General features: G+C 43.7%; 1 protein-coding gene across 2 annotated transcripts in view; it reads left to right on the top strand.

Moving 5' to 3' along the window:
- LOC307071012 (centrosomal protein of 95 kDa-like) overlaps positions 1-26546 on the top strand; it is a 47854-nt gene that overhangs the window by 15889 nt on the left and 5419 nt on the right. The window contains exons 2-18 of one of the 2 annotated variants that reach the window (XM_079729852.1): positions 15919-16047; positions 16292-16399; positions 17369-17479; positions 17608-17725; positions 19698-19783; positions 19916-20082; positions 20500-20563; positions 20675-20742; positions 21049-21173; positions 22577-22706; positions 22783-22864; positions 22962-23149; positions 23295-23375; positions 23654-23810; positions 23988-24160; positions 24647-24721; positions 25105-25257. In XM_079729852.1, coding sequence (XP_079585978.1) covers positions 15919-16047; positions 16292-16399; positions 17369-17479; positions 17608-17725; positions 19698-19783; positions 19916-20082; positions 20500-20563; positions 20675-20742; positions 21049-21173; positions 22577-22706; positions 22783-22864; positions 22962-23149; positions 23295-23375; positions 23654-23810; positions 23988-24160; positions 24647-24721; positions 25105-25257 — 2015 coding nt within the window. Of the gene's footprint in view, positions 1-15918; positions 16048-16291; positions 16400-17368; positions 17480-17607; positions 17726-19697; positions 19784-19915; positions 20083-20499; positions 20564-20674; positions 20743-21048; positions 21174-22576; positions 22707-22782; positions 22865-22961; positions 23150-23294; positions 23376-23653; positions 24161-24646; positions 24722-25104; positions 25258-26546 lie in introns of both variants that reach the window. The other variant, XM_079729851.1, reaches the window with a different exon arrangement.

A 26546-nucleotide genomic window follows, 5' to 3' on the forward strand; every position in this document is an offset into this window, starting at 1 on the left:
TGACAAATGAATTAAACTAATCAGACAACGCGGTTATATGCTACAGACCCTAGAGTCTATAGCATATAACCGTGTTTTCGGATTACAGTTTAATGCATTTTTAACAATTTACCAGCTCTCGTTTTGAAGGCTGAACAGACAATTTGACTGGAACTACTTAGCAGGTAGTTGTTTTTTTGCGTTCTAGATACTGTGATTTCTTGCCGACGATCCATGGCTGCCTTTGTGAATGTCGGCACACATCGAATAATCAATTATTCGTTCATACCACCCACCGATTGTTCGACCATGAAAAATGTGAGTTATTCACATCCCTAATGCCAATGTCATTTAGGCATGCAGGCATGTAGGCATTTAGGTTGCCGTGATAGTTTACTGTTTTGAAGTGTTCATTGAACCCGTGAACACTTCAAAAGTGTTCACGGGTTCCGTACGGATCAACCCTCACAGTTCGGGACGCAAGTGATCCGCGGATCAGCTGATTAAAAAAAAAAAAAAAGTTGTGCGTTCGTGTGATCAGCACATGTTTAAAGGACAATTCCGGTATTTAGCACATTGAGTCCCCTTTCTGGTTTGTATAGGATGAAATATAGTGGTTGACACACCAAAATTTTCAGTGTTGTTCACTGTCTCAGGTATTTGGCTCATTTCGATTCGCCTGCTTCAGAATGGCTGGCTTTGGGCATTCACAAAGCTGTCCTTAAACGTTCGTTTTCAGAAATGTGCAACTCACCAAGTGGTTAGTAGTGTTCGTTGATGTTCCTAATCAAGTATCATAGCGAAAAACAGTGTCTGTCGTCTTTTATTTGGCGTTTCGTAATTCCCATTTAAACAGAGACCGGAACCGGAAATGGGCTGTTTATGTTTGGTTGTAGTCTTTTTGCTCTGTTCTCCGTATCAACAGTAGGGCTAGAACCGAGCGAAAAGACTACAACCAGTCCCCCTTTCTGTTTCCAGTCAACAAGCAATGAGTCTTCCAACAGAAATCAATTTACAATTTACGATTTACAAAATGCCAAATAAAACACAGCAGAAACTGTGTTTCGCTACCATACTCGATGGAAAAAAAAAAGAAGATGATGTCTGAATTGCCTTGGGAGAGTGTAGACTCTAAACTCTCCCCAAGCAATGCAGACATCCTGAATTTAAAGTTGTAAATCCAGGTCTGCTGTGCTTCCTTTGGACAGTTTTTAATTTATCGTATTTACTATCCATGAAGAAGGAATAATGCCTCAGATTGCACTTTATTTTGTTTAAATAATTTTTTATATATTTTTATTTTATGTGGACACAAGCAATTTTTTAAAATATTTACTATGCTTAAAGGAAGCAGGATTATTGCCTTATTTTTCACTTTATTTTGTTTTTAAAGTCAAATTTGTTGTTGTTCCGAAAATGATCCGATCCCGTGACTCAAAAACCGTGACACGATCCGAACCGTGTGTTTTGTGATCCGTTGCACCCCTAGGGGATAGTTTAGGATTTTACTGTGCTTCATTGAAGATGCCAGCTTTCATAAAAGGGAAGACGAGCTATCTGCATTCGAGGTAGAGGAAACAAGAAAATCTGCTAATGTTCGTATTCATGTAGAAAAGGTCATTGGATTAGTGCGAAGAAAATATCAAATTCTGCAGAGCAGGGCAATGCCCATTGAAAACATGTCAATAAAAGGAGGTGATCAGCTAGCGTTGATTGATACGATTGCTGTAATTTGCTGTGCATTAACAAATCTTTGTGACTGTTGTCTTTGTAAATATCTCTTGGGGCTGTCTTCCCCCTCATCCCTCAAAAGGGACAACCAGTTCACTGAGCCATTTCTATTGAATCCTGTCAGCCAGCACTTACTCGGCCGTTTATTCTATTGTATTCTGAAGTGTAAATATGCCATAAATATCTAATGTAATCTACCTTTTTGTATATACTTGTCCATTCATCTGTTCATTCTATTGTGTAAAGAATTGTCAAGGAAATTTATTTCCTTGACAATTCTTTACATTTCTTTACATTTTTTGTTTAAACATCCATGCTGTTTGCTGTGAACTTTGTCTCAGAAAACTTAAAACCCAATATTTTGTTCATGTTCACAAGGTCTTGTACCACTTGTGATGCATGTATTGATTCCTTGCTTTGCTGGCAGGAACAAATCGACCATGCTTTGAAATCTGACTCCTAATTCTGTGCTTCATTATTTGAAACGTTTCCTGAACTATCGAATTAGAATATTTCCCTAACAAGAATCCATAAATATTTTATGTAATACCTTTGTGAATATACTTTTATCCCCATAGATACAGTAATGGTGTGTGTTTTTGGAAGTGACAGGGGGAAACAAGTAGGGCTGGGATAAACGATTATTTTTTAAACGATTAATCTAGCGATTTTTTTTTTATTTTTTCGATGCATCGACTAATCTAACGTTTCATTTTTTCAGTCCGATTCGATTTCGATTCGATTATCTCCCCATTAATTGACTAATAGCAATTTATACATGTTGATTTACATATCTGAATGAAAAAAACAATAATTCCTTAACATTGCAATACATGATTGTTGCCTTAAAATTCCAAAATAAAAGTGCAAAGTAATGCATTCTTAGAGGTCAGAGGTAGCATTCAATAAAACCTTAAAGCCTTGAGGCCTTGAAAACACAAAGGCCTTCCGTCCTTCCTGAACCAACAGAATTGAACATTTATGAAAACACAGGCTTAGCTTACTGGAAAAAAAGTGCATATTTTAATTCCTTATTCACATAAAAATAACAAAATATAGTAAAACACTCTGCCACTCACCATTGTCTTAAACTCAAAATTCAAAAATAAAATTCTATTTAGAGTGTACAAGAGCAAAATAATGCATTCTGATGTCTAGCATTCAATATAAAAATAAAAAGGTCACCCAGCCACCCTTTCGTAGAGCTATTGAAAGAATACAGTAACTTTTGTAAACTTGGGGGCTTTAAGCTAATATAAAAAAAGTGCTTTTCCAACAAAAAATAAAAGTAAATATTCAGAATTCAACATTTGTGTTTTTTATGAACTTATGAACACAGGCCTAGCTTACTGAAAAAAGCATCTTCATTCATGCAAATAACTGTGTGTGTGTGTGTGTGTCATTCAAGACAAAATACAGTCATATATTGGAGTGAAGGAATGTAAGCATTTCCACATGCTCAGGAGTCAGGCTTGCCCTTTTTTTAGAAACAATGTTCCCAGCAACTGAGAAAAGCCTTTCAGATGGCGTTGATGTGGCAGGTATAGACAAATAAGATTTGGCTACTGCAGCCAGGGCGGGGAACCTTATGGCGTTATCCTTCCACCATGTAAGGGGGTTATTATCCCTTGGGACAGGAATTTCCCCAAAATACGACACCACCTCTTTCCTGACTGTCTCACTGTCCCCGTCACCATCCTCCTGGTCCATGTTTTTTTCGTCTTCCCCTCAAAATCTGTGCCCAACAAAGTGTCCAACAAAGAGCTGGACCTCTTCTTTGGTGGGGAGATTGCTGAGGCTTCCTGCCTCACAGCTGCCTGTAACAATTTCTGCTTCCTTCTGATATCAAGAGCAACAGTCTGTATTTGTACATGCAGTTTGAGTGCATCATCTGTTGGAAGGAACTTCAATTTCCGAAAACGGGGATCAAGTGCAGCAGCAATGAGAGACACATTTTTCCCACCCTCTTTAAATACAAACACCTGCCACCTTGACAATATCTCCTCTTCTGCTTTGGTCTGGAAAAAGGTCATGGCATTAGAATCAAATGATTTTTTTCGGGTGGATTTCAGGAGACCGTTCAGCAGGGGGGGGAGAACAGAGGCTGTGACATAAGATTGACCACTAAGGAAAACCGTGGCTTGCTCATAGGGCTTGAGCACATCTTCCAGTTCCTCCAGAAGAGTCCATTGATCGTTTTTCAGATCAAGATAGTGCTTTCCGCGCTGTGTGATTTCTGGATCTGGTAGCGTCGCAACCACTGGCCATCGCTGCTCTAAAACACGTTCAATCATGTAGTATGTACTGTTCCAACGGACTGCTACATCCTGTATCAGTTTATGTTCAACTGTGCCCATCTGTTTTTGTTTAAGCTTCAGCTTAGCGGTAGCTGGCTCACTTTTCTTTATGTGTTTTACAAGGCACCGTGTAGCTGAGAGTGCCTTGTCAATCACAGGGTTCTTCATTGCATTGTTGACTACCAGTTGTAGTGTATGCCCAGCACACCGATGGGATACCACCCCAAATCTCTCTTCCAAGATTCTGAGAGCTGCCACAATGTTTCTTGCATTGTCATGGACAATAGAAAGGACATTCTCAAACGAAATGTTAAATTTTTCTGCCACATTCTCCAGCCATAAGGCAATGTTTTCTGCTGTGTGGCGTTCTTCAACTGGCAGTGTCTTAAAATTGAAGGAGAGGAGCTCCCAATTGTCATCAATGAAATGACAAGTTACCCCTAAGTAGGCTTCTGTCACCAGACTGGTCCAGGCATCAGTGCTAAGAGAGGTTTTGGATGTGGCCATTTTAAGTTTGTTTTTAAGTTTCTCTACTGAAGTTTCATACTTCTTCTCGATCAGAGTAGTGAAATGGCGCCTACAAGGCAGAGTGTAACCTGCTTCAAAGGTAGTCAGCATTACTTTAAATCCCTCGCCCTCAACCACAGAAATCGGCCTCATGTCTTTACAAATCATTGATAAGACGATCTCAGTAAGTATGGCCGCCTCTTGGGGGGTGCAAGGGGTTGTATTTTTCTTGCGAAAGTAATTTTCCACACTATTCTTCTTATCCCTGAAAACATGAAGTACACACACACACATTAAAATAAATATAATAATAAACCAACAACAAAGAAACACAATTTACGATTTTTCTATATATCCACCTCAGCCTAGGCTATGCCCTTTGATTAAATATCAATATCAAGTAGGCCAATCAAATCCTATGTGTGTAACATAAAAATCCCTTGCGCAGTCATGGCATGACAGTGAACACAGTTACTATTACGCGCGCCATTATTTTGTTTAAAAAACCGTTTAAAACCAGCACTAGTCCTGGTAACTGTGCTCACTGACATGCCGTGACTTGCTTAAGCGTCATTTCACACGTTGAATACACGACTATATTACATGTTGTAATTAATTACACAAAACATACACTGTAGCCTAAAACTTTAGATTTCGACAACGTATTATAGCCTACTTCAACATCGAGTGCAAAGTAGGGAGTTGAAAAAAACTTACAATGCTCGGTCATCTGCAGCTGCTCCCGGGTGGCGCCTCTTCAGGTGCTGGTGCATTGCCGTGGTGCTAGAATGGAAAGCCATCTCCATTTTGCAAAGACGACATACCACGGAATCGTTTCCTTTTGAATTGAAGAATGCCCATACTTCCGATGAACGAGTGCGTGGCAGCTTGCACTTTTGAAATTCTGAGGAGCCACTCGCGTTACCACTTCGATCCGGCGCCGCCATCTTCGTTTTGGATTTTTCGAATCGACGTAATTTATGCGTCGACGTCATCGATTACGTCGACGCGTTGTCCCAGCCTTAGAAACAAGCCATGAGTATAAGGAAATGCATAATTTAATAAGTAAACTCCCAGTAAACAGGATGCACAGGAGGGAAAAAATGTTTATCATTATAAGTGTGTATGTTGCAGGTCCAAGGTATGCGAACGGGCAAACAGTTATTTCTGATAAAATAAAAGTAAAATAGGCAAACAGGACCACGGTGAGCTGTTGCTGCATTCACTTCTCGTAGCAGACTTTATTCTCTATTTTCATTTCTGAGACAGTCAAATAATTCCTTTTCTTTGTCAACAAAATGAATATCTTTCTTACACATGTGATCCTATCCTATCCGGGGGTCATTAACAGGCGGACCGCGGTCCGGGTCCGGACCCAGACGCCGTCCTATACGGACCCGGATCTATAGTAAAAAATTAAGTATTTTAAATGTTGACGGGGCGCGACCGGTGCAGCGTTTCTAGACTTTATGGTACTGATTTAGCGAATCAGGAAATCCACTGACCAATTGCATTCGAGTTAAGCCATCCCACGTGATGCTACTCAGCCAATCGAATCTGTGCATTCCCGGCGGAGGCTGCCCGTCTCACAGACAGTAAGCGATCATGCGAGAGATGAGAAGTGCGAGAATTACAGGGAAAAAAGTCAGATAAGAGTGAATAATACAGCGGGAGAAGGCAGATAAGACAGCGGGAGAAGAGTTAAAAAGACAGCGGGAGAAGAAAGAGAGACAGCGGGAGAAGAGTGAGAGACAGCTGGAGAAGAGTGAGAAATACAGCGGGAGAAGAGTGAGAAAGTCAGCGGGAGAAGAGTGAGAAAGACAGCGGGAGAAGAGTGAGAAAGACAGCGAGATAGACAGTGTGCCGGAGTAACTACACATGGCGCTCTCTAAGAAGAGAAAAGTGGACAGCGAAAACAGAGTTTTCAACCCAGAATGGACAGACTCATTCATGTTCATTCTTCCCACTGGAAACACAAAACCAGTCTGTCTCATATGCTCAGAGACAGTGGCACTCATAAAAAGTGGCAACGTGAAACGCCACTATTAGACAAAGCACAAAGTTTTTCACCAGACATACCCACTCAAGTCTAAATTGCGGTCACAAAAAATAAGCAGTCTCGGAGCCCAATATGAACAATCCACCCGGATCCTGACCCATTCATTCACTGCCCAACAACGTGCTAATGAATGTTCCCTCAGTCACTTGGATTTTGGGTCAACACAAAAAGCCATTTACTGATGGAGGGGTTGTCAAGGAGTGCATGAGTGCAGTAGCTGAAACCTTACTTGAGGGGAAACAATAAGAAGAGCTTTTTGACAAAATAAAGCAAATACCCATGTCAGCATCATCAGCCACAAAGAAAAGTGAAATGTTAACCCAGGATGTGCTAGCCCAGCTGGATGAAGCCATTCATAAGGTACCATGTGTAGGCTTAGCTGTAGATGAGTCCACTGATGTGTCTGACAATGCTCAGCTGTTAATTTATGTACGGTTCTTCAACCAAGAAAAGAAAGAGTTCTGTGAAGATGTGTTAGGTGTAACTCCCCTTAAGACCAGTACAAGAGGAGAGGACATCTACCTGGCCATTAAGGAGATGTTAACAAAGCGAGGAATAGGGCCAAAACAAGTGGTTTCAATATTTACAGATGGAGCCCCTTCCATGATAGGGAGAGAGAAAGGAGCTGTGGCAAGAATAAAAGAGGACAATCCTGAGCTCATCTCTTACCACTGTATAATACACCAATCTGTCCTGTGCTCCACCCTGTCAGATGAGCATGCTGAAGTGATGAACACAATGATGAACATGATAAATTTTCTCAGGGCATCCTCTTCCTATCAGCATCGTATGCTCAGGGAATTCCTCAGAGAAGTTGATGCAAGCACTGATGATCTGTTGCTGCACAACAACGTGAGATGGCTTAGCAAAGGCAGGGTGTTAGAGCGCTTTTGGTCCATCAGAAGGGAAGTAGCAGCTTTCTTGGAAGAGCTCAGAGGTCAGAAGGCAACAGAGTTTTCTCTCTTTTTAAAAGATCAGAAAAGGATGGATAATGTGGCCTTTTTGGTTGATATCACTTTCACACTTTAATCACACCTTAATGAACTTAATTTGAAGCTACAGGGCAAGGACAATACAATTTGTGAACTGATGACAGCTGTCCGCTCCTTTCAGAGGAAACTAGAGGTGTTCAAGGAAGACCTGCAGGGAGACTGTGCACACTTCCCAGCAGTGCAGGAGCAGGTTCAGGGACAGAGAGATGTGTCTTCTTTTGGTGACTTTGTCGATAAGCTGATTGTAAACTTCTCCAAACGTTTTGACAGCTTCCATTTTGGACAGCAGCTCACCTTGTTCATTCAGAACCCATTTCTAATAACATATGTCAGTGGGTTCTCAAAGGAAGTCACACAGCACTTAAAATGGGCAAATGCTGGGCCTCTCCAGATGCAACTGATTGATCTCCAAGCAGATGTGGCTGAAAGACCACTGCAGCTTTTTTTCATTGCAGCTTTCTCTGCAATGAACATAATTAAAACTAAATATCGATCCAGGCTCACCAATGAGCACCTGCACATGTGCATGAGAATGGCCCTGACATCATTCCAGCCTAGATTTAAACTCCTGGCAGGACAAGCAAGAGCTCAGTTCTCTCACTGAACAACAGAAAGTGGGGGGCGGGGGGTGCATAAAAGAGGGAAAGAAAGAGAAGCTAAAACTGTTCAATTGTGAGATGAGATATCTGTTTTTGAAATTGGTTGAGACTGTTAAAACTTTCAAAAAGAAAAAGGGGAAACTCAAGCTGCTGCTATACTTTATTTAATTTAAAAAAAAAAAAGTATATATTTTATCTTTATTTTAAGATAATTATTATATTTATGTTCACCATTTTGATTTTAAATGCAGCCCTTTTACTTGAAGAGATTAGTTTCAGTTGAGTCAGTTGAACCTCCTTAAATAATACATATCTTCAGTATTATCTGTATAATTGTATAAAAGTGACAAATATTGTCGAAATGTTTTTGAATTGTTCTTCCTATATTGATCTGTCAGTTGTTGATTACATGCAGACGTTGATACAACTACTAGGCTACTTCAATATATATCACACTGAATCATAACGCAAGTTAGACATAATGATCCGGACCTTTGCTTGAGGACATTTTCTCTAACTGGACCTATTTGAATTTTAGTTGAATACCCCTGCTATATAATATTAACTTGTGTATAAGCTTAAAACAGATGCAAATACATGGAAAATAACATACCCATTAACAGTAAATACAGTATAATGGCTAACGTTTACATCTAAACTAAGTACAAAGCACGTTTCACAATATAAACACAATGGCTAGACGGCCATACACTTATGTCTCTACACTTACAATTAATGGGTATAACACACAGAAATACAAGTCCATAGAGACTGAAAAAAAGTTGCTTCAAACTTGAAATAAATCAGCAAGTGCTGGAATACGTGTGATTATGATCACTGATAAAATTAATACATAAACACAAAATGTGTTGTGGGTTGATTAGCCGTTACAAGCCGTTTTGTAAATCTGTCCCTTATGACATCACAGGTGGCCGTGTCCACCTAGATGTGTGACGGATAGATGAGCAACGTTTGCTACAGTCCACTGGGTAGGCTGGTAGACTGATCTATCCAGCACACATCTAGGTGGACACGCCCACCTGTGATGTCATATGGGACAGATTTCCAAAACGGCTTGTAACAGCTAATCGGCCCACACCTTGTGGCATGTCATGGGACCTTTAAATTGAATATTGAACATGGTTTTGTAATCAGGGAAATAGTCTCGAGGTAACGTGTCAGACTTGCTTCCGGTCGTCCGGGGTTCAATCCACACGCAATTAGTTATTTATGAAGAATTTCTGGAGAAATTAAAGAACTTTTCATGCCTTTTATTTTCCATTTCTTTGAATATTCTAAATTGACTAACCATAGTATTTATCTCAACAGAGGTGAGTTTCTCTGAATGAAATGAATGAAATTCATGTGGCTGACAATTTCCCATGCAGCAGTGTCTTTGTCAAAGGCTTCACTGTCAATAACATTAATATTAACATCAACTGTACCATTGGTTTTTGAAGTTATATTTTAGTTCTAGGGAAATTGTAAAATATATTTATTTTGATAGAAGACATAGATTTGAATAAAAAGGAGTTTATTTGCATAATTTAATCTTAGACCCTTAGAACTTACTTAGAAAATATACGCTGTTCAGTGTTTCCCACAGACCAGGTAGCAATGTGTAGCTGGGGGGAGGGCAGATTAGACTTGGAGTCCTGACGGGGGGGTGGAGGGGCATTTCGCAATTGCTCATTTGCGTAATCGAGCAATCGAGCACAAAATACATTTCAAAGTGGACCGGCCCACCGGGAGACCTGCCGATCTTCCCGATCTCTAGCCTCTGCTGCAGAGCGAATTAAAATCCGGCAGAACGGCCTGGGGGTCTAACACCGTAATGTATATAAACTATCACCGCATTTCACATTAATCGCAATTATTACATGGGTCTTCTCAATGCCATGGAACGTTCCGTTCACTTGCATGGGCCCTTCACAACTTCCGGTGGTGAATTATATTTGATAATTCACTGTTGCTAAGTATAATCATGAGTATAATTGACCGCTGTCAAGGAAAACAAAGGATGTTTTGCCTCTGATGATGTCTTTGGTATCACTCCGCAAGTACCGGTAACTTGTCAACCCCAGCGTCTTCGGTTGCTAAGCGACGTCAACGTCTTTGGCGGACCATTTCTCTGCTGATCAACACTACGAATCCTGGTAACAAATGAATTGTAAAAAGACACAACATGTGAAGTTATTTTTTTCGCTTTGGCAATTAGCCGTGTAATAATGTAAAGAACATCACCGGTCATTATCAAAAACAAGCCCCTTCAGGGCGAAGCAAGACACCTCCACTGCGCGTTGGTGTCCTGTTCGGCCTGCCGGGGCTTATTTTCCCGATAATGACCGGCGTTCTATACATTATCCCTTTCATATCCTGCTGCTTTGGTTTTGCCTTTGTAGGCGTGTTGAGAGGAGGAGCGGGCGAATCCGCTGTCAGTGCGTGTGCATGTATGATACGCGGGTTTATCCAATAAGTGGTAGTGTACCCGCGCACCATTAGCATGTATGCGCGCTTGTATCTGTGCGTGTGTGAACGAGAATGAGAGGGAGAGTGCCATGCGTAGATGAATGAACGGAACGATTTAAAAATCGCTTAAAAAAAAAAGAAAAGCAGAATCAATTTGTGTATGGGAAACAGTGCTGTTTGTACTTCATATGTAAATTCATGACAAAATTGTGAGGCTATGCAGAACCTTCTGATGGTACACTTGTTGCAGAGAGATGGGACTTCTTTGAAACACCGATCAAGATTAGTTAGCTGATTATGCCGTGGACCTATTAAAGAAAGGAAAGCGGACTAAAACATGGCCGCCCATTCATTCCTAAGAAAACTGCTCAATGGCGCAGTGCAATATCAAAGAGAGATTTGCCTCCGCATCATGGGAACCTATCCACGCCCTGGTGCATGATATTCCAGATGCAGAAATATTCTTGTTCTCTAGCATTGTTAGCATTGTAGCATCATAAGTGAGAGGTCTAAGCAAGCACAGTAGCATTGTTTACTGACCATGGAAGTATAAGTTACTAACCCCCCCGATGATTCTCTATATGTGATCTTTAAAGGTCCCATGGCATGAAAATCTCACTTTGTCTTCTAACATTAAAATCAGTTCCCCTAGCCTGCCTATCGTCCCCCAGTGGAGAAAACTTGTGTTTGGTGTAAAACGAGCACTAGCTAGCCTTTGAAAAAATTTAAGCTCAGGCGCACTGATTTGGAATGTGGCCCCATGTGTCGTCATAAGGGGCCAAGTAACCCCCCTTTTCTCTGCTTTGCCCGCCCAGAGAATTTGGCCCGCCAATGAGACGATGAGCTACGACCGTGTGTGTGTGTGTGTGTGTGTGTGTGTGTGTGTGTGTGTGATTACATACACCGTAACGCAAGTGTTGTATACTTCTTAGTTATTTGGAAAACCGTTCTGCTGTTGTTATGCATAACAAGTCGGTTCTCTGACGTCTCTGGTATTTCCACAACGGAACTGTTGTTGGGGTTATCTCAGCCATGGTTGAGAAGGAATTGGGGGAAAGGACTTTGGCTTTGGCTCCCTGAAGTACATGAACTACGGCATGCTGCTGGACGCCCGCTGCCGCGAGGCACAACCTCAACCAAGCACCACCGCCCGGCAGCGGGCAGCGGGAAGCAGGCAGCTGGCAGCGCGCGGTTCAGTCTTCTTCAGATTGATGTGGAAGTGAAAGAACCAGAAACGTTGGAGAACCTGACGCAGTCGTTTTCGATTCATAATATCGTCTGGAGGCGCACACAGCTTCTGGCCCTGGAGAAAAAGTGGTTCCCAACCTTTTTTATCCAGGGCCCCCCTAATTCACTTCTGATGGAATACGCGATGGAATTTCTATTTTTTGTGCCTTCTATTTAATAAATGTGTTATTTTCGTAGCTTAAAGTGCATGGTATTAATAGGCCTACATTCATTAATGTGAACCTTGGGCTTGCATACCCACAGCCAGGGCTGGAATGTCAGGTGTAATATGAATGACAGCCAGTCTAAAGTCGCACCTCTAGTCTGTTGCGCGCTTTTGTTTTGATGGCGACAAGTGCGCTGAATGGCAATAATGCATTTGCGAATTGATGGGACTGACTGGCGCTAAGCTCCGCCCTTAAGCCCATTTCAGACCAAAGATTTGCCTCGCAACGACTTGCAACTTGCAACTCCTTGTGACGAGAAGGGCTGCGATGTTCTAAAAACTGGCAAGTTCACACTGCTGCACCGGGCGGTGACGTCAGGTGGTTTCCCTAGCAACTATTAACGCTCTGGCACAGCTGAAAGCCGCAACAGCATCACGCAAAAAAGTAGCCTAACTTAGGTTTGCGATTAGGTTGCTTGAGCTAGCACCCCAATTTACCCCCCCGGACCCTACACACATTGGCGGTTTATTGGGTTTCATTCTGATGTAAATGCGACGGCTGCGCGGTTCCGGGGAGGGGGGGGTTTGGGTAGAGGTGTTGATGCTGCGTTGTCTCCACAGAGACAACGCAGCAATATCTTCATGAGCAGTTCTAACTGGAGAGAAAGTGAAACCGCGAGCTGCTGATCATGTGAGAGAAGATGATGCAGTCGCATTAAACCAAGACGTTGAAAGATGGTGCGATCTACGAGAGAGACGCAGAGGAACTGTCCTTAGGAGGCTTTTGTCGGGATATAAAAAAACAAGTGGTCAGCAAAATAAAGAATATGTTGGCGTTTTTGCACATGTAAATAGTTAATAGCGTTTGTTTAAAAGTTTTGAATATACCCCTCCATAGTGTAATGTAGTCCCTTTCGATTGATCCTTGATCCGCCCAAAACCTCCATATGTTTTTGTTATCGAGCCTGGTTTGTTTGTCCGAGTTCATCATGGTAACGACGGGGGGCATGACGTAGAGTCAGGTCTATTTTCAATCGCGGGGCCTGTGACATCTAAAATTGTTCTTTCAAGCTCGGATGAGCTGTTGTAAAGTCAGGCACGGGCGCACTGCTGCTGCATTTGCTAGATTCTGAAATTGCGGCACTGCTCAGACGTCAATTTGCCTGTAGCCGTCTGAGGCGGCGCACCACCCCAGGGGGGGCGCGCCCCCCAGGTTGGGAACCACTCTATTATATGATATAGATATCTATGTATTATATGATATTATTTAGATATAGAGCTCCAGGACTCCCGCCGGAGCACCCGGAGTGTTCTAGAATATTTACAGAACACGGCCAAAGGCTGTGTGCGCCTCGCCATTGCGATACATCCACTGTAAACAGAGCGCATGGTACCGTTTCCGCAAGCTGCTCAGGGCCACACCCCCACCCTCCTCCTTGACCCGCCTCTCTCCTCCTCATTTGCATTAAAGCTACAGACACCAAACTGCGCGTTTGGGGAAAGCTCAATGTGCGACTAGCTCGTATTTGCTGTAATTCTGCACCACGGCTGAATTTCGGGAACGTCTTCAAATACTGTGTTAGGGGCCCACTAATATCTATATTAAAGCATCCATAAAGTAGCATGCCATGGGACCTTTACACTCCTCTTGCCATCTAGGCAACAATTATGTAACAATTGTTATTATCTATATTATTATTTTAGATTAGTTTGTCCCTTTTTGACCTGATAACATTTTTGGATTTTTAAACAAAAATCATTACCACTCGTTTTTTAATATATTTTTCTGTTTCTGAAATGGGAATCAAATGACCAAATATATACATGTAAATGGTGAATCGCAATGATCACAAGCGAGTTATTGAGGGCACGCGACAACATCTGAACCAGTCTACAAATCCCTCGGCGACTTTAAGTGATAAAAAGTCACCACAGTGCCTAAAAACCATCAACGTCATTCATGTTAAGTAAATGGAAAATCCTCGGACACAAGAAGTTAACGGAGCTGTGCATTGAGGCCTCTCGGATGCCGGGCCGAAACAAATACTGTTTCACTACGACTCCTTTCAGCTGATAACCCCTCCTTCTCCTGCAAAAAAATAAAAATAAAACGACTAAAAAAACAATTGAGGTGGCGTTTTAAAAAAAGGAGAAAACTTTCCAGACATTTTTTGCGGGGACACATTCCTGTTCCCCCCTTGTATTGGAGTGAACGGAGATATCTACTTCTGGGCCCCATGAATCGAGCAAGCCCTTAGGAGCAAGGTTCAGTAAACAATGCTACTGTGCTCGCTCAGACCTCTCGCTTATGATGCTAACAATGCTAGAGATCGAGAATGTTTCTGTATCCGGAACATCATGCACTAGGGCGTGGCTAGGCTCCCATGATGCGGAAGCAAATCTCTCCTTGATGTTGCCCTGTGCCATTGAGCAGTTTTCATAGGAATGAATGGGTGCCATTTTTTAATCCGCTGTCCTTTATTTAATAGGTCCATGACCGCTAAAACAACTGCAATACCAGGCTTAGCCGCTGAGCGCTGGTGGTTTGCGAAAGTATGCACTGCTCCTGGGGGCCTGGATTATGGTTCCACATTCGAGCAACCCAAGGGGGTTACGGAACTCTTGCATCCTTACGAACCCTCCTTGCGTCCACTGCAATGGCCTGACGTGCGCCTCCCAAAAATCATAATCTTCCGTAGAGGTGATGCAGCAGCAAGGGCTGTGATTGGTCCGCTTACTAAAACCCGACCAGAACCATAAACGTTCACAACTGCGTCTAAGCGTCTGCGTGGTCATTGCGTTGCGGGAACAACAGACCATAAAAAGGCCTGACCTTCCGTCGAGGCGACGCAGCAGAAAGATGTGTGATCGGTCTGCTCACTAAAATCCGACGCAGAACCAAAACAGGTTAAGGACTGCGTCAAAGCGTCTGCGTGGTCCTTGCGTTGGGTGACGTAGGACCATTATCAGCCCTTAAGGCCTTTTTATGGTCCCACGTTCCCACGTGGGACCATAAACGTGGGACCATACACGTGGGACCAAGCAGACACTTCGACGCAGTCGTGAACGTTTATGGTTCTGCGTGAGATTTTAGTAAGCCGACCAATCACAGCCCTTGCTGCTGCGTCGTCTCGATTGGAAGGTTACAATTTTTGGGAGGCGCACGTTGCAGTGGACACAAGGAGTGGACGCAAGGAGTGTCCGCAAGGACGTAAGGGGTCCGTAACCCCCTTGCGTTGCGGGAACGTGGAACCATAAAGAGCCCTTTAGCCTTACAGTAATGGTGTATTCCATTTGTATGGTACGCCGGTAAGACCTGCTCTAACGTGACATAATTTCCTATCGTACAGCATTTATATCCTGTTTCTCATTGGCTAGTCAGTGTTTTTGTTAGCTACATTTGCCAGATAAACACATTTGCACAAAAACACAGCGTGTTGCAGCCATGGAAGCAAGCTAACTGAAAGTTATCAAAAAATCCATTAGCTATTCTATAATTTACAAAGAATGAATACTTTGCAAACGCATACATTGGCTAACAACTTACTGTGTCGATTTAGTCTAAATGTAATGTTTTGCTTGTGTTCGGTCAGTGGCCCCAACCTTGCAACCTGCAAGGGCTTTCGAGTCTTGGGAGGAGGGGCGGGCGGACACAACTTTGAAGTTGGACGGCAATATCCATTTTACACGCTAATGCTCAATGTTATAGATAATATCTTCAATATTCAAATAAATGTCCGTCCCCTCCCCCCCCCCCCCCTGATTCAGCAGCCCTTTTCCATCTTCTAATCTTTGTGAACCAAATACTTTTGCACATTAAATATAGTAAACATCTATGGCATATTTGAGATCAACTGGATAAGGACAAGATTCACGTCTCTTTCTTTTTTAGATTGGGTAGATGTGGCCAACGATCTGCTCAGGAAGTGTGGTATAAACTTCAGGCTGACAAAGTTAGCAGACTGCGATGGCAATGTATTCATTGCCTTCTATGAGAACATCTTGGGGGTGAAAGTTCCAGGTAGGTTTAAGTTGTTTCACCTCTTATACGAGCCTCAACATATCCACCAGAAGAAGCACATCTTAGAAAGAAAAGATGCACATGTTGTCGATATGTCTTGCATGTTATGAACGTACTGAATGAACAACGTGGCCAAAGACAAGTCATCCTGCCTGTTTACATCCCTGTACTCTATGTACTTAATCCATGGTGGAAAAGTGGTTGCAGATGACAATTTCTAATATGTGCATGCATTTTTGTTAAGACGTTATCGCTGACCCAAAAACTCAAGAGGATGACACCCACAATGTTCAGTCTGTGATCGACTCTCTGGCTCTGGACTACCTACAGATCAGCCTCTCACACATCACAGGTAAACAATGTTCAGTGTATGATCAACTCACTGGCTTTAGATCAGCCTCTCGCACATCACAGGTAGACAATGTTCAGTCTGTGATCACCTCACTGGCTTCAGATAAGCCTCTCAGGGCGCACTCACACTAGGCCATCTGTACCGTGCCCGTCACAGGTCACACATCAGAGGTTAACAATGTTCCACAGTTTAAAGCTGAGAAAGAGGGCACCGGGTATTTAAGAGAGGATGTCAACGTAATTGAATACTGGTCTGTGATCTGTAAACAACAGAAATGCCTCTCACTTAAGAAGAATGTGATCCTGTTATGGTTTATACTATTTCTCCTTGTCAGAGCCCTCTCTGTCCCTGTAGGGTTCCATACGAGTGAACACTAGAACTCCAACGTTAGACCTTAACTGTAGGGTTCCATACTAGTGAACACTAGAACTCCAACGTTAGACCTCCAAGTTGCAGTCTTTGGATTTAATGTCTTGCAAGGATGTGAACCAGCAATAAAGTTATGCAATGCACTATGTTTCACAATACAGGCCTCACATATTAATAAATCATGGTACAACATTGTGATCTATGGCAGGAGTATATTGTATGTATGTTTCATGTCAAAGTAAAATGTCTTTAGTAGAGAACAAGTCGATTGGTTTAGGATGAACTTGCAGCAGAAAAAAAATGAAGACAGGGGAACTTAATATGCAAAAAACATGTATCATAGGGCTGCTGTTTTACCACCACTATTGATATGATCTATTATTAGTGTTGGGGTAATAAAACCTGCATCAAGACTCACTTATTTTGGTTTACTTATAGAACGCACTTTGACAAATTGTATTTCTTTACAAATCAAATTGATTAAGCCTTTTATTGACCTGCTTCTATGTTGGCCATCAGAGAGCCTTTTACACTAAATGGTTCAAAGAAGGGTGTCATTGTTATTGTTAATTGGATTTTATTTACATGTGAATGCTTCAGGGGAAAACCTTGTCAGAGGGGACAAGGAGTCCATCAAGAACCTGTTGGAAATCTTTGAAGGCCTGCTGGAGTATCTCAATGAAGAGATCAGTGAAGAGCTACACAATGGAGGTAGGGAAAGGTCTTGACCTGATGTGTTGTTCTACCTCTTGACAGTGAACCATAGCTAGGAGCTGCTCAGTGGCACCAGCCAGTTCTGTCTGCATTAACAGTCCCACCTTGAATTGTCTCCTGATCAGGGCTTAATGAGGACCTAACAGAGGTCTTCTTGCCGGCTGTGGGAAGGGACGGACTAAGAAGCACTGAGCAGGTGGTAGCTGACATGTTGGAGAGGACATCCCTGTCATCCAGTGAGTGGTAAGGGTTCCTTCTTGCTTGTCCCGTCAGATTAGTTTATTCACAAATAGTGAGACCACCCTCAGGTTTACGTCGGTGCACTGCTGAGGGAAAGAGCCTGACAGGGAGGATTCTATCGGTTCTAGGGGTTTTGCTTCTTCAACCATAAACCTTGTAATGAGTAAAGTACATTTTACATCAGACACGTGCAGAATAAAGAATGTGAAAAAGTAGTAAAAACCGAAATTGTTGCATCAGCTGCGATTCAAATATTCAGCCTTTTCCAATAATAATCACGTGGGTGAAAAAGACAGATGGATTCAACTCTAATGCCTTGTAGGCCAGTGAGGACGAGGCTTCATCCCTTCAGCAAGATATCCATTATGATGAGGATACATTTATGATGGCGTCACCGTAAGTGTAAAATGAGGAGCGAATGCAGTGACCATGGGGACAATGTAAAAAGAAAAGTGAAAGTGATGATGCTTTTTTTGCAAAACAGAAATCACTTTGCATGTTTCGAGTCCCACTCACCTCCGTGATCTGTAATTATTTTATTTATGTAGGAAAAAATCTCAATGAACAATCATTTAATGTCTGAAGGAGCTTAATGTTAATGTATTGACGTCTCTGTTCCTTGTAACAGAATATCTTGAGAGATGGAAGTAGAGACAGTGTTTCTCCTAGGATGGAGTTGCAGCAGTGGAGGTGAAAGGTTTTTTTTTGTGCTCGCAATTTTTTTTTTGTGCTCGCAAAGCGCACCCTGCCGGGAGGTTTCTATGTGTCGGCCGGCACCAGAAGGATGTACATACAGTACATTTGTGCACAGTAAGGAGCAGGGGAAATAAAGGAAAGGTTGAACATATTACAGGTATAATCTTTCAAACAATTATTTACATTTATTTAACAAAAAATATATTATATCAACAACCACCCTACACAGTAAAATCACATAACACAACTACTACAACAATTGAAAAGGTCTGTGCCTCCAACCAATGCATCTTCCCACTCCCTCCCCTCTCCCCATCACAAAGGTTGTAGTAGGACCATAAAGAGGCCATGCCTCTATTGAACAAGTTTTAGGGCATTAGAGTCAATAATGGCAATGCTACTGAAATTGTTGCAAAAAAAAAAAGTGTGTTGACAATTTTGCTAAAAAGAAATTCCTTAAAAATAAGTAGATATATTTTTCCAAACTAAACGTTGCAGTAAGACGATAAAGAACCCATGCCTATATAGAAAACGTTTTGGGGCTCTATAGTCAATAATGGCGATGCTATTGAAATTTTACCATTGTGGTTGTTTTCAGTTTTGCACTTTGCAGACGGTCCCTAAGCTCGCGGCTGAAAGCCGACAGCTCATAGAAGCCAATTGCAATTCACCGTTCGCTAAAGACGGCTCGTTGGGATGAAAACAATGTTGTAGCTGGTTCTCTAGGTTACTACACTCAATTGTGTCGCAACAATGTTTCACTGATGATCTATTGAACCGCAAACTCTGAATCTGCCAATTTATTTCCAACTTTACGGAAGTTTCTCATCGTTAATATGCTTTACTCACAGGTGTGTGAATTGACCTGGATATGAAGCGTCCGTAGCGCAAAATAATATAACATTAGTTTTTTATTAAGAAGGCGCTCTCCTCTCCTCTCCGTTTATATGCTTTACTCAAAAGTGTGTGAATTGACCTGGATTCATTTCCTCTATATGCATATAGGGGAAACACTGAGAGAATAACTATTTATAAGTTATTTTAACCAAAATAGGAAAATATGAGGGAGGAAACTTCTGTAAAACACAACAATATATTTAAAAAGCGTGTGTGTGTGTGTGTGCTGAACAGAACAGAAGACCTAGTGGTGGATTTTTCTTAACTTTGTCTTATTTTCTATACAACACAATTATTTCCCCAAACATGCAGGCCGCGTTCTATCACAGTGAATCAGTGTAGCGGATAAAGGGTTAAAACATTCATTCATTCATTCATTCAGCTGCTGGAAGGCAGAAGAGACGGGATCCATCATTGAGCCAATAAAGCTGGGACACTCTGCATGCACCTTCACGGCCAAACCAGATGGTAACAGACATTTTTGTATTCCTTAATTTAGTATTCAGATACTTCATACCTCAACGCTACTATTGTATTCATTTATGTTGATCTTTTTCTGTTTGACCGTTTCTCTTCTTTCTCTTCTCTGCTTTGCCGTAGCTCCGCCCCCCCTGGAGCCCCTCCCCTCGGCCGTCCCCATACGGCCTCCCTACCAGGCCACCACCACGCCCCTCCCCCACACGTCTCCTGCGGCCTGCCCCCCCCCAGCAGAGGAGTCCAGCAGCCAGCTGGCCCAGGAGCACCAAGCAGGCTCTGACCCTCCAGAGGTAGGGGAACACTGGCCATGCTAAAAGCACACTGGGCCGGTATAAAGAGGCTGATATCCAAAGGTAGGAGAACACTGGCCATGCTAACAGCACGCTGGGCCGGTCTAAAGAGTCAGGCTGATGTCCAGAGTTACTTTAGGGAGATCAGAGTAGAAAATATATGTGTGTTATGCAAGTATAAGAGTTTAACAAAAAAGAGGAGAGGCTTTCCTCTTTTTCGTTTTTTGAATTGAATCAAGTTTATTTTATTCATAACCCCTTCATTAATCACTCAATTGTTTTTTCCAATATCGAAAAACTGGGTAATTGTAGGTGTAAGATCTGACTACTGAATGGATGTGTTCTAGTGTGTCTGGTGCAGGAGGAGATGTGTTCTATGCCTCATAATAAGTTCTCTTCCTCTCTTTAAATGGTCAGCCAGCTGCTGAGGCCGTCGTATTAACCAACGGGCGTCCATTGTCTTCCCAGGTCTCCTCTCCTGGTGAGTTCTTCCTCTCAATGTTTAAATTGGTTAAGATTTTTATGTGAGGATTGGGGGTCGACCCTATGTCTGGGTTGGGAATCTTTATTAAGAACCATGCTTCTCTTTAAGCTCTGAGTGCAATGTCCGAGAACAGTCATCACCAGATCAGCCAGGTGAAGCAGTTGGAAATACTAGAGGTATGAGACCAAATCCATCTCCATCGTCAGTGTACTGGCAAAACATTGGGACTCTCTCCCTATTCTTTAAACAGGACTCTCCCCCCCCCCCCCCCCCCCTTATCCTTAAAACAGGACTCTCTCCCCTTCCATCATTTAAACCATTTCAAACAGGACTCTCTCTCCCTCCTATCTTTTAAACAGGACTCTTTCCCCCCTATCCTTTAAATAGTTTTAAATAAGACTCTCTCCCCCTCCCATCTTTTAAACAGGACTCCCTCCCTCTCCTGTCCTTTAAACAGTTTAAACAGGACTCTCTTCCCACAGCCGGATGTCCTCTTCCTCTCCCTGCCAAAGGAGATGGACCTCCCCGCCAACAGCCCCCTGGACTCAGAAGAGGACGCAGGGGAGGGTGGGAGCTCATCCCTGGGACCCGGGAGGATGGCAGCAGGGTAAGAACAACGTTTGGGCGTTGGAGCGGACTTAAGGGGCTGTGTGGAGGTGTGTGGGGGGTGTCTGGTGTCTGTGGGTCTGTGTTGGCTCTCTGCCAGCTGTCCATTAGTCAGTGCGTTTACATGGGACAGCTAGATCGGATTAAGCCTCAAACCGAACTTTGCTACTCGAACGGACCGTGTCAAATATCCGAACGTACATGGCCTTTAAGAGATCGGATAATGGCCGGAGCATGGCTGAATCCCTTACCCTAGGTGGCGCTGTGGCGCTGTAGCCCTTTCAACAAGTGGTTATAGAGCCACTTCCGGTTGACCTCTACGTCCCAGCAACAACAAACACAGGCGGCATTCGAGAAAGATGTTTTCAGTAGACAGCTGTCACTTCACTTCGGGTCCATGTCATTTCTCCGACGCTACATTGTTACTTCCTTTCGGTCGTCTGCGGACTCCTCCGGCGGCGGAGCAGCGGGAGGAGTCCGCATACGACCGAGAGGTCGGAACAATGGAGCGTCGGAGAAATGACATGGACCCGAAGTGAACTGACAGCTCTCCCGCATACGGCAACAATCATATTTCTCCTCCATGTAGCGTTTCAATCTTTACTTCAGAGTCAAAGCCAAAATTCCTTTCCCCAAATTCCTTCTCCACCATGGCCGAGATAACCCCCACTACGAGTCTTTGTTGTGTAAGTACCAGAGTCGGAGAACCCGACGCGGTCTTTAAGATTAAAATATCAGAGAATATCCCCGTCAGTTCGGTCGCGGCGCAATAAATGAATAAAGATAAAGACACGTCAGAAGAAAAAAACTTTTATTTTGACATGTGCCCGAAGTTACTACTTTACAACCTCGTTGATGACCAACGTTTAGGAAAACTTGTACTTTTAATTCAGCCTTGGGTCAAATATTTATAAGGAAATAAGAATTGTTTATATGTCTATGGCGACAACAACACGACTACCGTCTCCTACTTCCATTTCACGTCCCCCGGCCGCAAGATCTCGAGCATGCGCAGAACGCGAAATCCAAAGCGGGTTTACATGCAGGTAGAAACCGGACTATGATCGAGTTATCTAGGTGTTCTTATCCGATCTCGCTTGTCTGTTTGTGTACCGATTTCGGTCTGAAGTAGATTGGGTAAAGGTGTTTACATGCATTTTAAAAGTCTGGTTGAGGTCTTCTTCATTTCTTTATCCAATAATGACTGCATGTAAACGCACTGAGTGACTCACTTTCAAAACAACAACAAATGGAAACAGGATGGCGATTAGGATTATGTGGATCAAGCCCATCTTTCCGCCTCTCTTCCATCTCTGGCGCTGAGTCCTGATGGTCAGATGGCTGTATGAGGAACACGGCTTAAGGAGGTCAACGCTCGAGTCAATGTGGTCTGTGTCTGACCAGCCCCGTGTTTCTGGAGGAGGAGGAGGACAACGACGAACTGTCGACACACAGGAGGAAGAATAAGGCAGCGGAGAAGGAGCTCCACTATATGTCAGAAAAACTTTCCCGACGCCTTCAGGACCTTGACCAGGTGGGTGTGGGTGTGGGTGTGGGTGTGGGTGTGGGTGTGGGCCATGGTCTGAGTAAATGAGAATTGGATCCTGCAGATGCTGCACCGTGTGCTGGGGGAGAGCGGAGACTTACTGACTGAAGAGGGCAAGCATCACCAAGAGGGCTACAGACACATCGGTGTGTCAGCGCAAACACACACACAAAGTACGTTAAAGGAGTCGCCCTCCGTTAAGACTGAAACTCTCGCTAATGTCAACTTGTTGTTGTATTCCAGTAACGCCCCGCCCTCAAGCCATGCAAGCCCTGCCCCCCCGCTCCCCGCCCCCTACCCAGGCACCGCCGCTGCCGGAGGGCCCCACCATCGGAGCCAGGAGACCTGGGCGATGGCTGCAGACCAACCTGAAGTCTGCCCCTCCCTCCAAGAGGATCCTCGGCCAGGAGGGAGGAAGAGGAGCCTCTCAGGTACCCTTCATCATCCTCAGGGGTCCCTGTTGGCAGCAGACCCCAAGATGAACCAACACAACCCCTCCTCACACCAGGAGGGGTTGACCCCATGGTCACAGAGGTGTGTGTGTGTGTCTGTGTGTGCGTGTGCGTGTGTGTGTAGGCCTATGAGGAGCAGCTGAGGCGCTGTGAGGCCAGAGAGGAAGCCAGGCTGGCTCAGGAGCGGTTCCGTGCTCAGGAGGCAGTAAGTTGCCCCACCGTTGCAGGAGACCCCTCTCACTACTGAGGATTTCATTCTGCTAATGTTGTGATCCGATATTCCAACCTCTATGTGTGATCTCTTCTTCTGAGTGGTTTAGCATTGGGCTTCTACAGTTCTGTCCTTTCAACAGAGGGGGTGTGAAGACACTCTCGCGCAATATACTGGTCACCGTCACAAGAATTTACCTTGATGTGTCAGGCATTTATAAAAAACTAAAATCATAATCTCTCGCCACTTAACCAATTGTTGTGTGGTTGTAGGAGCGGGCGTACAGGGAGGCCATTTTAAGGGACCTCCCACAGAGAGCGTACTCATCTCCAGGACAATGGGAGAAGAGGGAGGCCCAGCTGCGCCCCCTCCCCTCCAGACCTGGCGCCGCCCGGCGACAGCACGACCAGCCCAGGAGAGCCCCCCAAAGTAAGAGCAGGACGGGGTTAATCCTGGACCTGGGAACAGGATCCAACCTCAATATATTGTCTGTTTGTCTGTCTGTCTGTCGGTCTGTCTTGTCTGTCTTTCTCTCTGTGTCTCTGTCTTTCTCTCTGTCTTTCTCTGTCCCTTTCTCTCTGTCCGTCTTTCACTCTCCCCTTCCAGTGAAGGTGAAGCAGAACGACCTGCTCCGTGTGCTCCTGAAAGAACTCCCTCTCCTCCAGCACTCTCCTCACGGTTTGGCTCGCATGTGGGAGCAGCAGATGGGCCAGGTGGAGCAGCTCCACCACCTGCCTGCCTGCATCGCCCACAGCCAGTCACGCAAACTGGGCAGCCAGGTGGGACCCCTCCACCACCTCCAGTGCTGCTGGCCAGTGAGCTCAGTCACCTCCTCACTGACTCTGAACCGTAAAGCCAGGGGGCCGTGAAGCTAGGGGGACCGTTAAGCTAGGGGGGCCATGAGGGGCTACCAACCTCTTGACTTTTGGGGTGTCCTGAACTTAGATCTGTTGGTCAGGCTAGACTATAGAGGCTATGAACGCAGAGGCATTGAAATCGATTAACTGTTGTGATATTTTTTTTTTTCCACGTCAATAAAATCATTATACATCCTTGGGCTGAATGGTCGATTTTATATATTATATAAATATTGATCCCTCCTCTCGATAGCGGTTGGCATTTTAAACTTATATTTGATCAGAGATGTCTATCATCTCTGCCCCTAACGTCTTTTTTAGAGACCCCCACAAAGCTCAAATTGTAACCCTGGTACGATGTTTCGAAGACCAGTTCATGTTCAAGGTGACTAACTGGTGAGTCTGCAGGTGGAGGAGGCCAAGCGCAGACAGGACCTCCTGGTGGAGATCATCCGCAAAGAGAGAGAGCACAACAAGAGACTGGTGAGGCGCACTCAATCACGCACACACACACCATCTGCGTGCACCAATGGCAGCAATAGCAGGTGTTAGAAGTAGAAGTCCTGAGCCCTGCCGGGTCCTGAGCCCTGGTGCCCTGCTGAACGTAACATTCAGTAAAAGCGTTGATGCTTCTTGAACACAGCGATACTTTCTTGCCACAAACACAGCCACCCTGGGCTAAATAGCAAAATGTTTTAATCAGAATGGAACTCATAGTAAAAGGTATAATTTGTTGATTTACAATACAAATTGTACACAAGTTGAATGCTTTAACTGGTTTGATTTGGCATGTAATTGCTTATATTTAGTATCTAATCCAGTTCAAGGGGTCATCAGTAGTGTGATGTAAAGTGTTTTCCCTCCAGCGGGACTTCAAGGAGAGGATCCAGCAGCAGAAGGCCGCCCAGAACCGGCTCAGGGAGCAGAGGCAGCAGGTGGCCCGCGCCAGGAATTACCACAGCAGCTTCCACGTGCAGCTCCGCGCATGGCTGACCCGCGCACGCTCCAAGGAAGAGAAGGTGAGCTGAAGGCCCTGTTTCCAGCAGGTGTCCATAGAGGTCCCCTGTGGTCTAAAGGTCCCCTTGTTCCCAGCAGGTGGTCTAGAGGTCCACTTGTTCCCAGCAGGTGGTCTAGAGGTCCCCTTGTTCCCAGCAGGTAGTTTAAAGATCCCCTGTTCCCAGCAGGTGGTCTAAAGGTCCCCTGTGGTCTAGAGGTCACCTGTGGTCGAGAGGTCAAAGTCCCCAGCTCCAGATTCAAAGTGGATGTCACTTTGAATCTTCTTTCATGTAAGGCTCTTTAGTTTTGAAGAGTAATTTAAAGCTCCAGTGTATAGAATGGAGTAGCTTCTAGTGGTTTCGGGCAGAATGAAACCCCTCTCTTTTTTCGGTGGCAGTTGTCTTCATAATCAAATCAAACTTATAAATACAAAATTGCAATACAAGGTGCTTAACAATACAATGAATTGATGACCTCATTTACAAGGTTATCGTTGGTGATGAGTGATGACGTTCCTTCACAGATTGGTGAATTCCATTTAGTTTTTTAGGTTCATAACTTACAGGTTATTTAACAAAAACATAAAGAACTAGAAAATGCATTTCCTGCAGAAAATGCGGTGAGTGCTGGAGTAAGGTGAGGTTGAAAATATTTTTTAATAAACCCACATAGATTAAGACATAAAGAAACGCTAAATGGCTTAAATCAAGCGAAGGGATTTGAACAAAAGTTCAAAAGTCTAAATGGAGTAAACAATGTAAACATGCACACCATTTAAGAAAAAGTAAATGGTTGGAAACAACTAAAGTGACAGCTGAATGAAAAGCGCAAAGCATTGCTAAAAATGCAGAAATGTAAAAGGTCAAATGTATGCCCTTGCATTGCTGGTGTGTGTGTGTGTGTGTGTGTGTGTGTGTGTGTGTGTGTGTGTGTGTGTGTGTGTGTGTGTCTTTAAGAGAATAGCGAGCCGGTGTGTTTTTAAAAGTAGCCCAATAGAAGGGGAAAAACCGCACAATCGGGCAACACTGCCTGAACGTCCTCCAAAAGTAGCTCAATCCTGCGGGAAATACCGCCCAATCTGGCAACACTGCTGAAGTCAACGTAAATCAATGAGACCAACTGAAAATGAGGCCGGTATGAAACTAAAACTGTTATTCTGAATAAAGTTTAAGTGACATCGAAATTCCGTTTGGATATTATTGAAGATACAAGTGTTTAGATTTGTTTAATGGTTTGAACGATGGTAAACGGTTGAAACTTGACCGAGTTACGATGTCTTAAGTAATTTAAGTGTCAGAATGGGCAGACAGCT

Source organism: Pollachius pollachius (genome assembly GCF_949987615.1).
Source record: "Pollachius pollachius genome assembly, chromosome: 2".
Classification (NCBI taxonomy): Eukaryota; Metazoa; Chordata; class Actinopteri; order Gadiformes; family Gadidae; genus Pollachius; species Pollachius pollachius.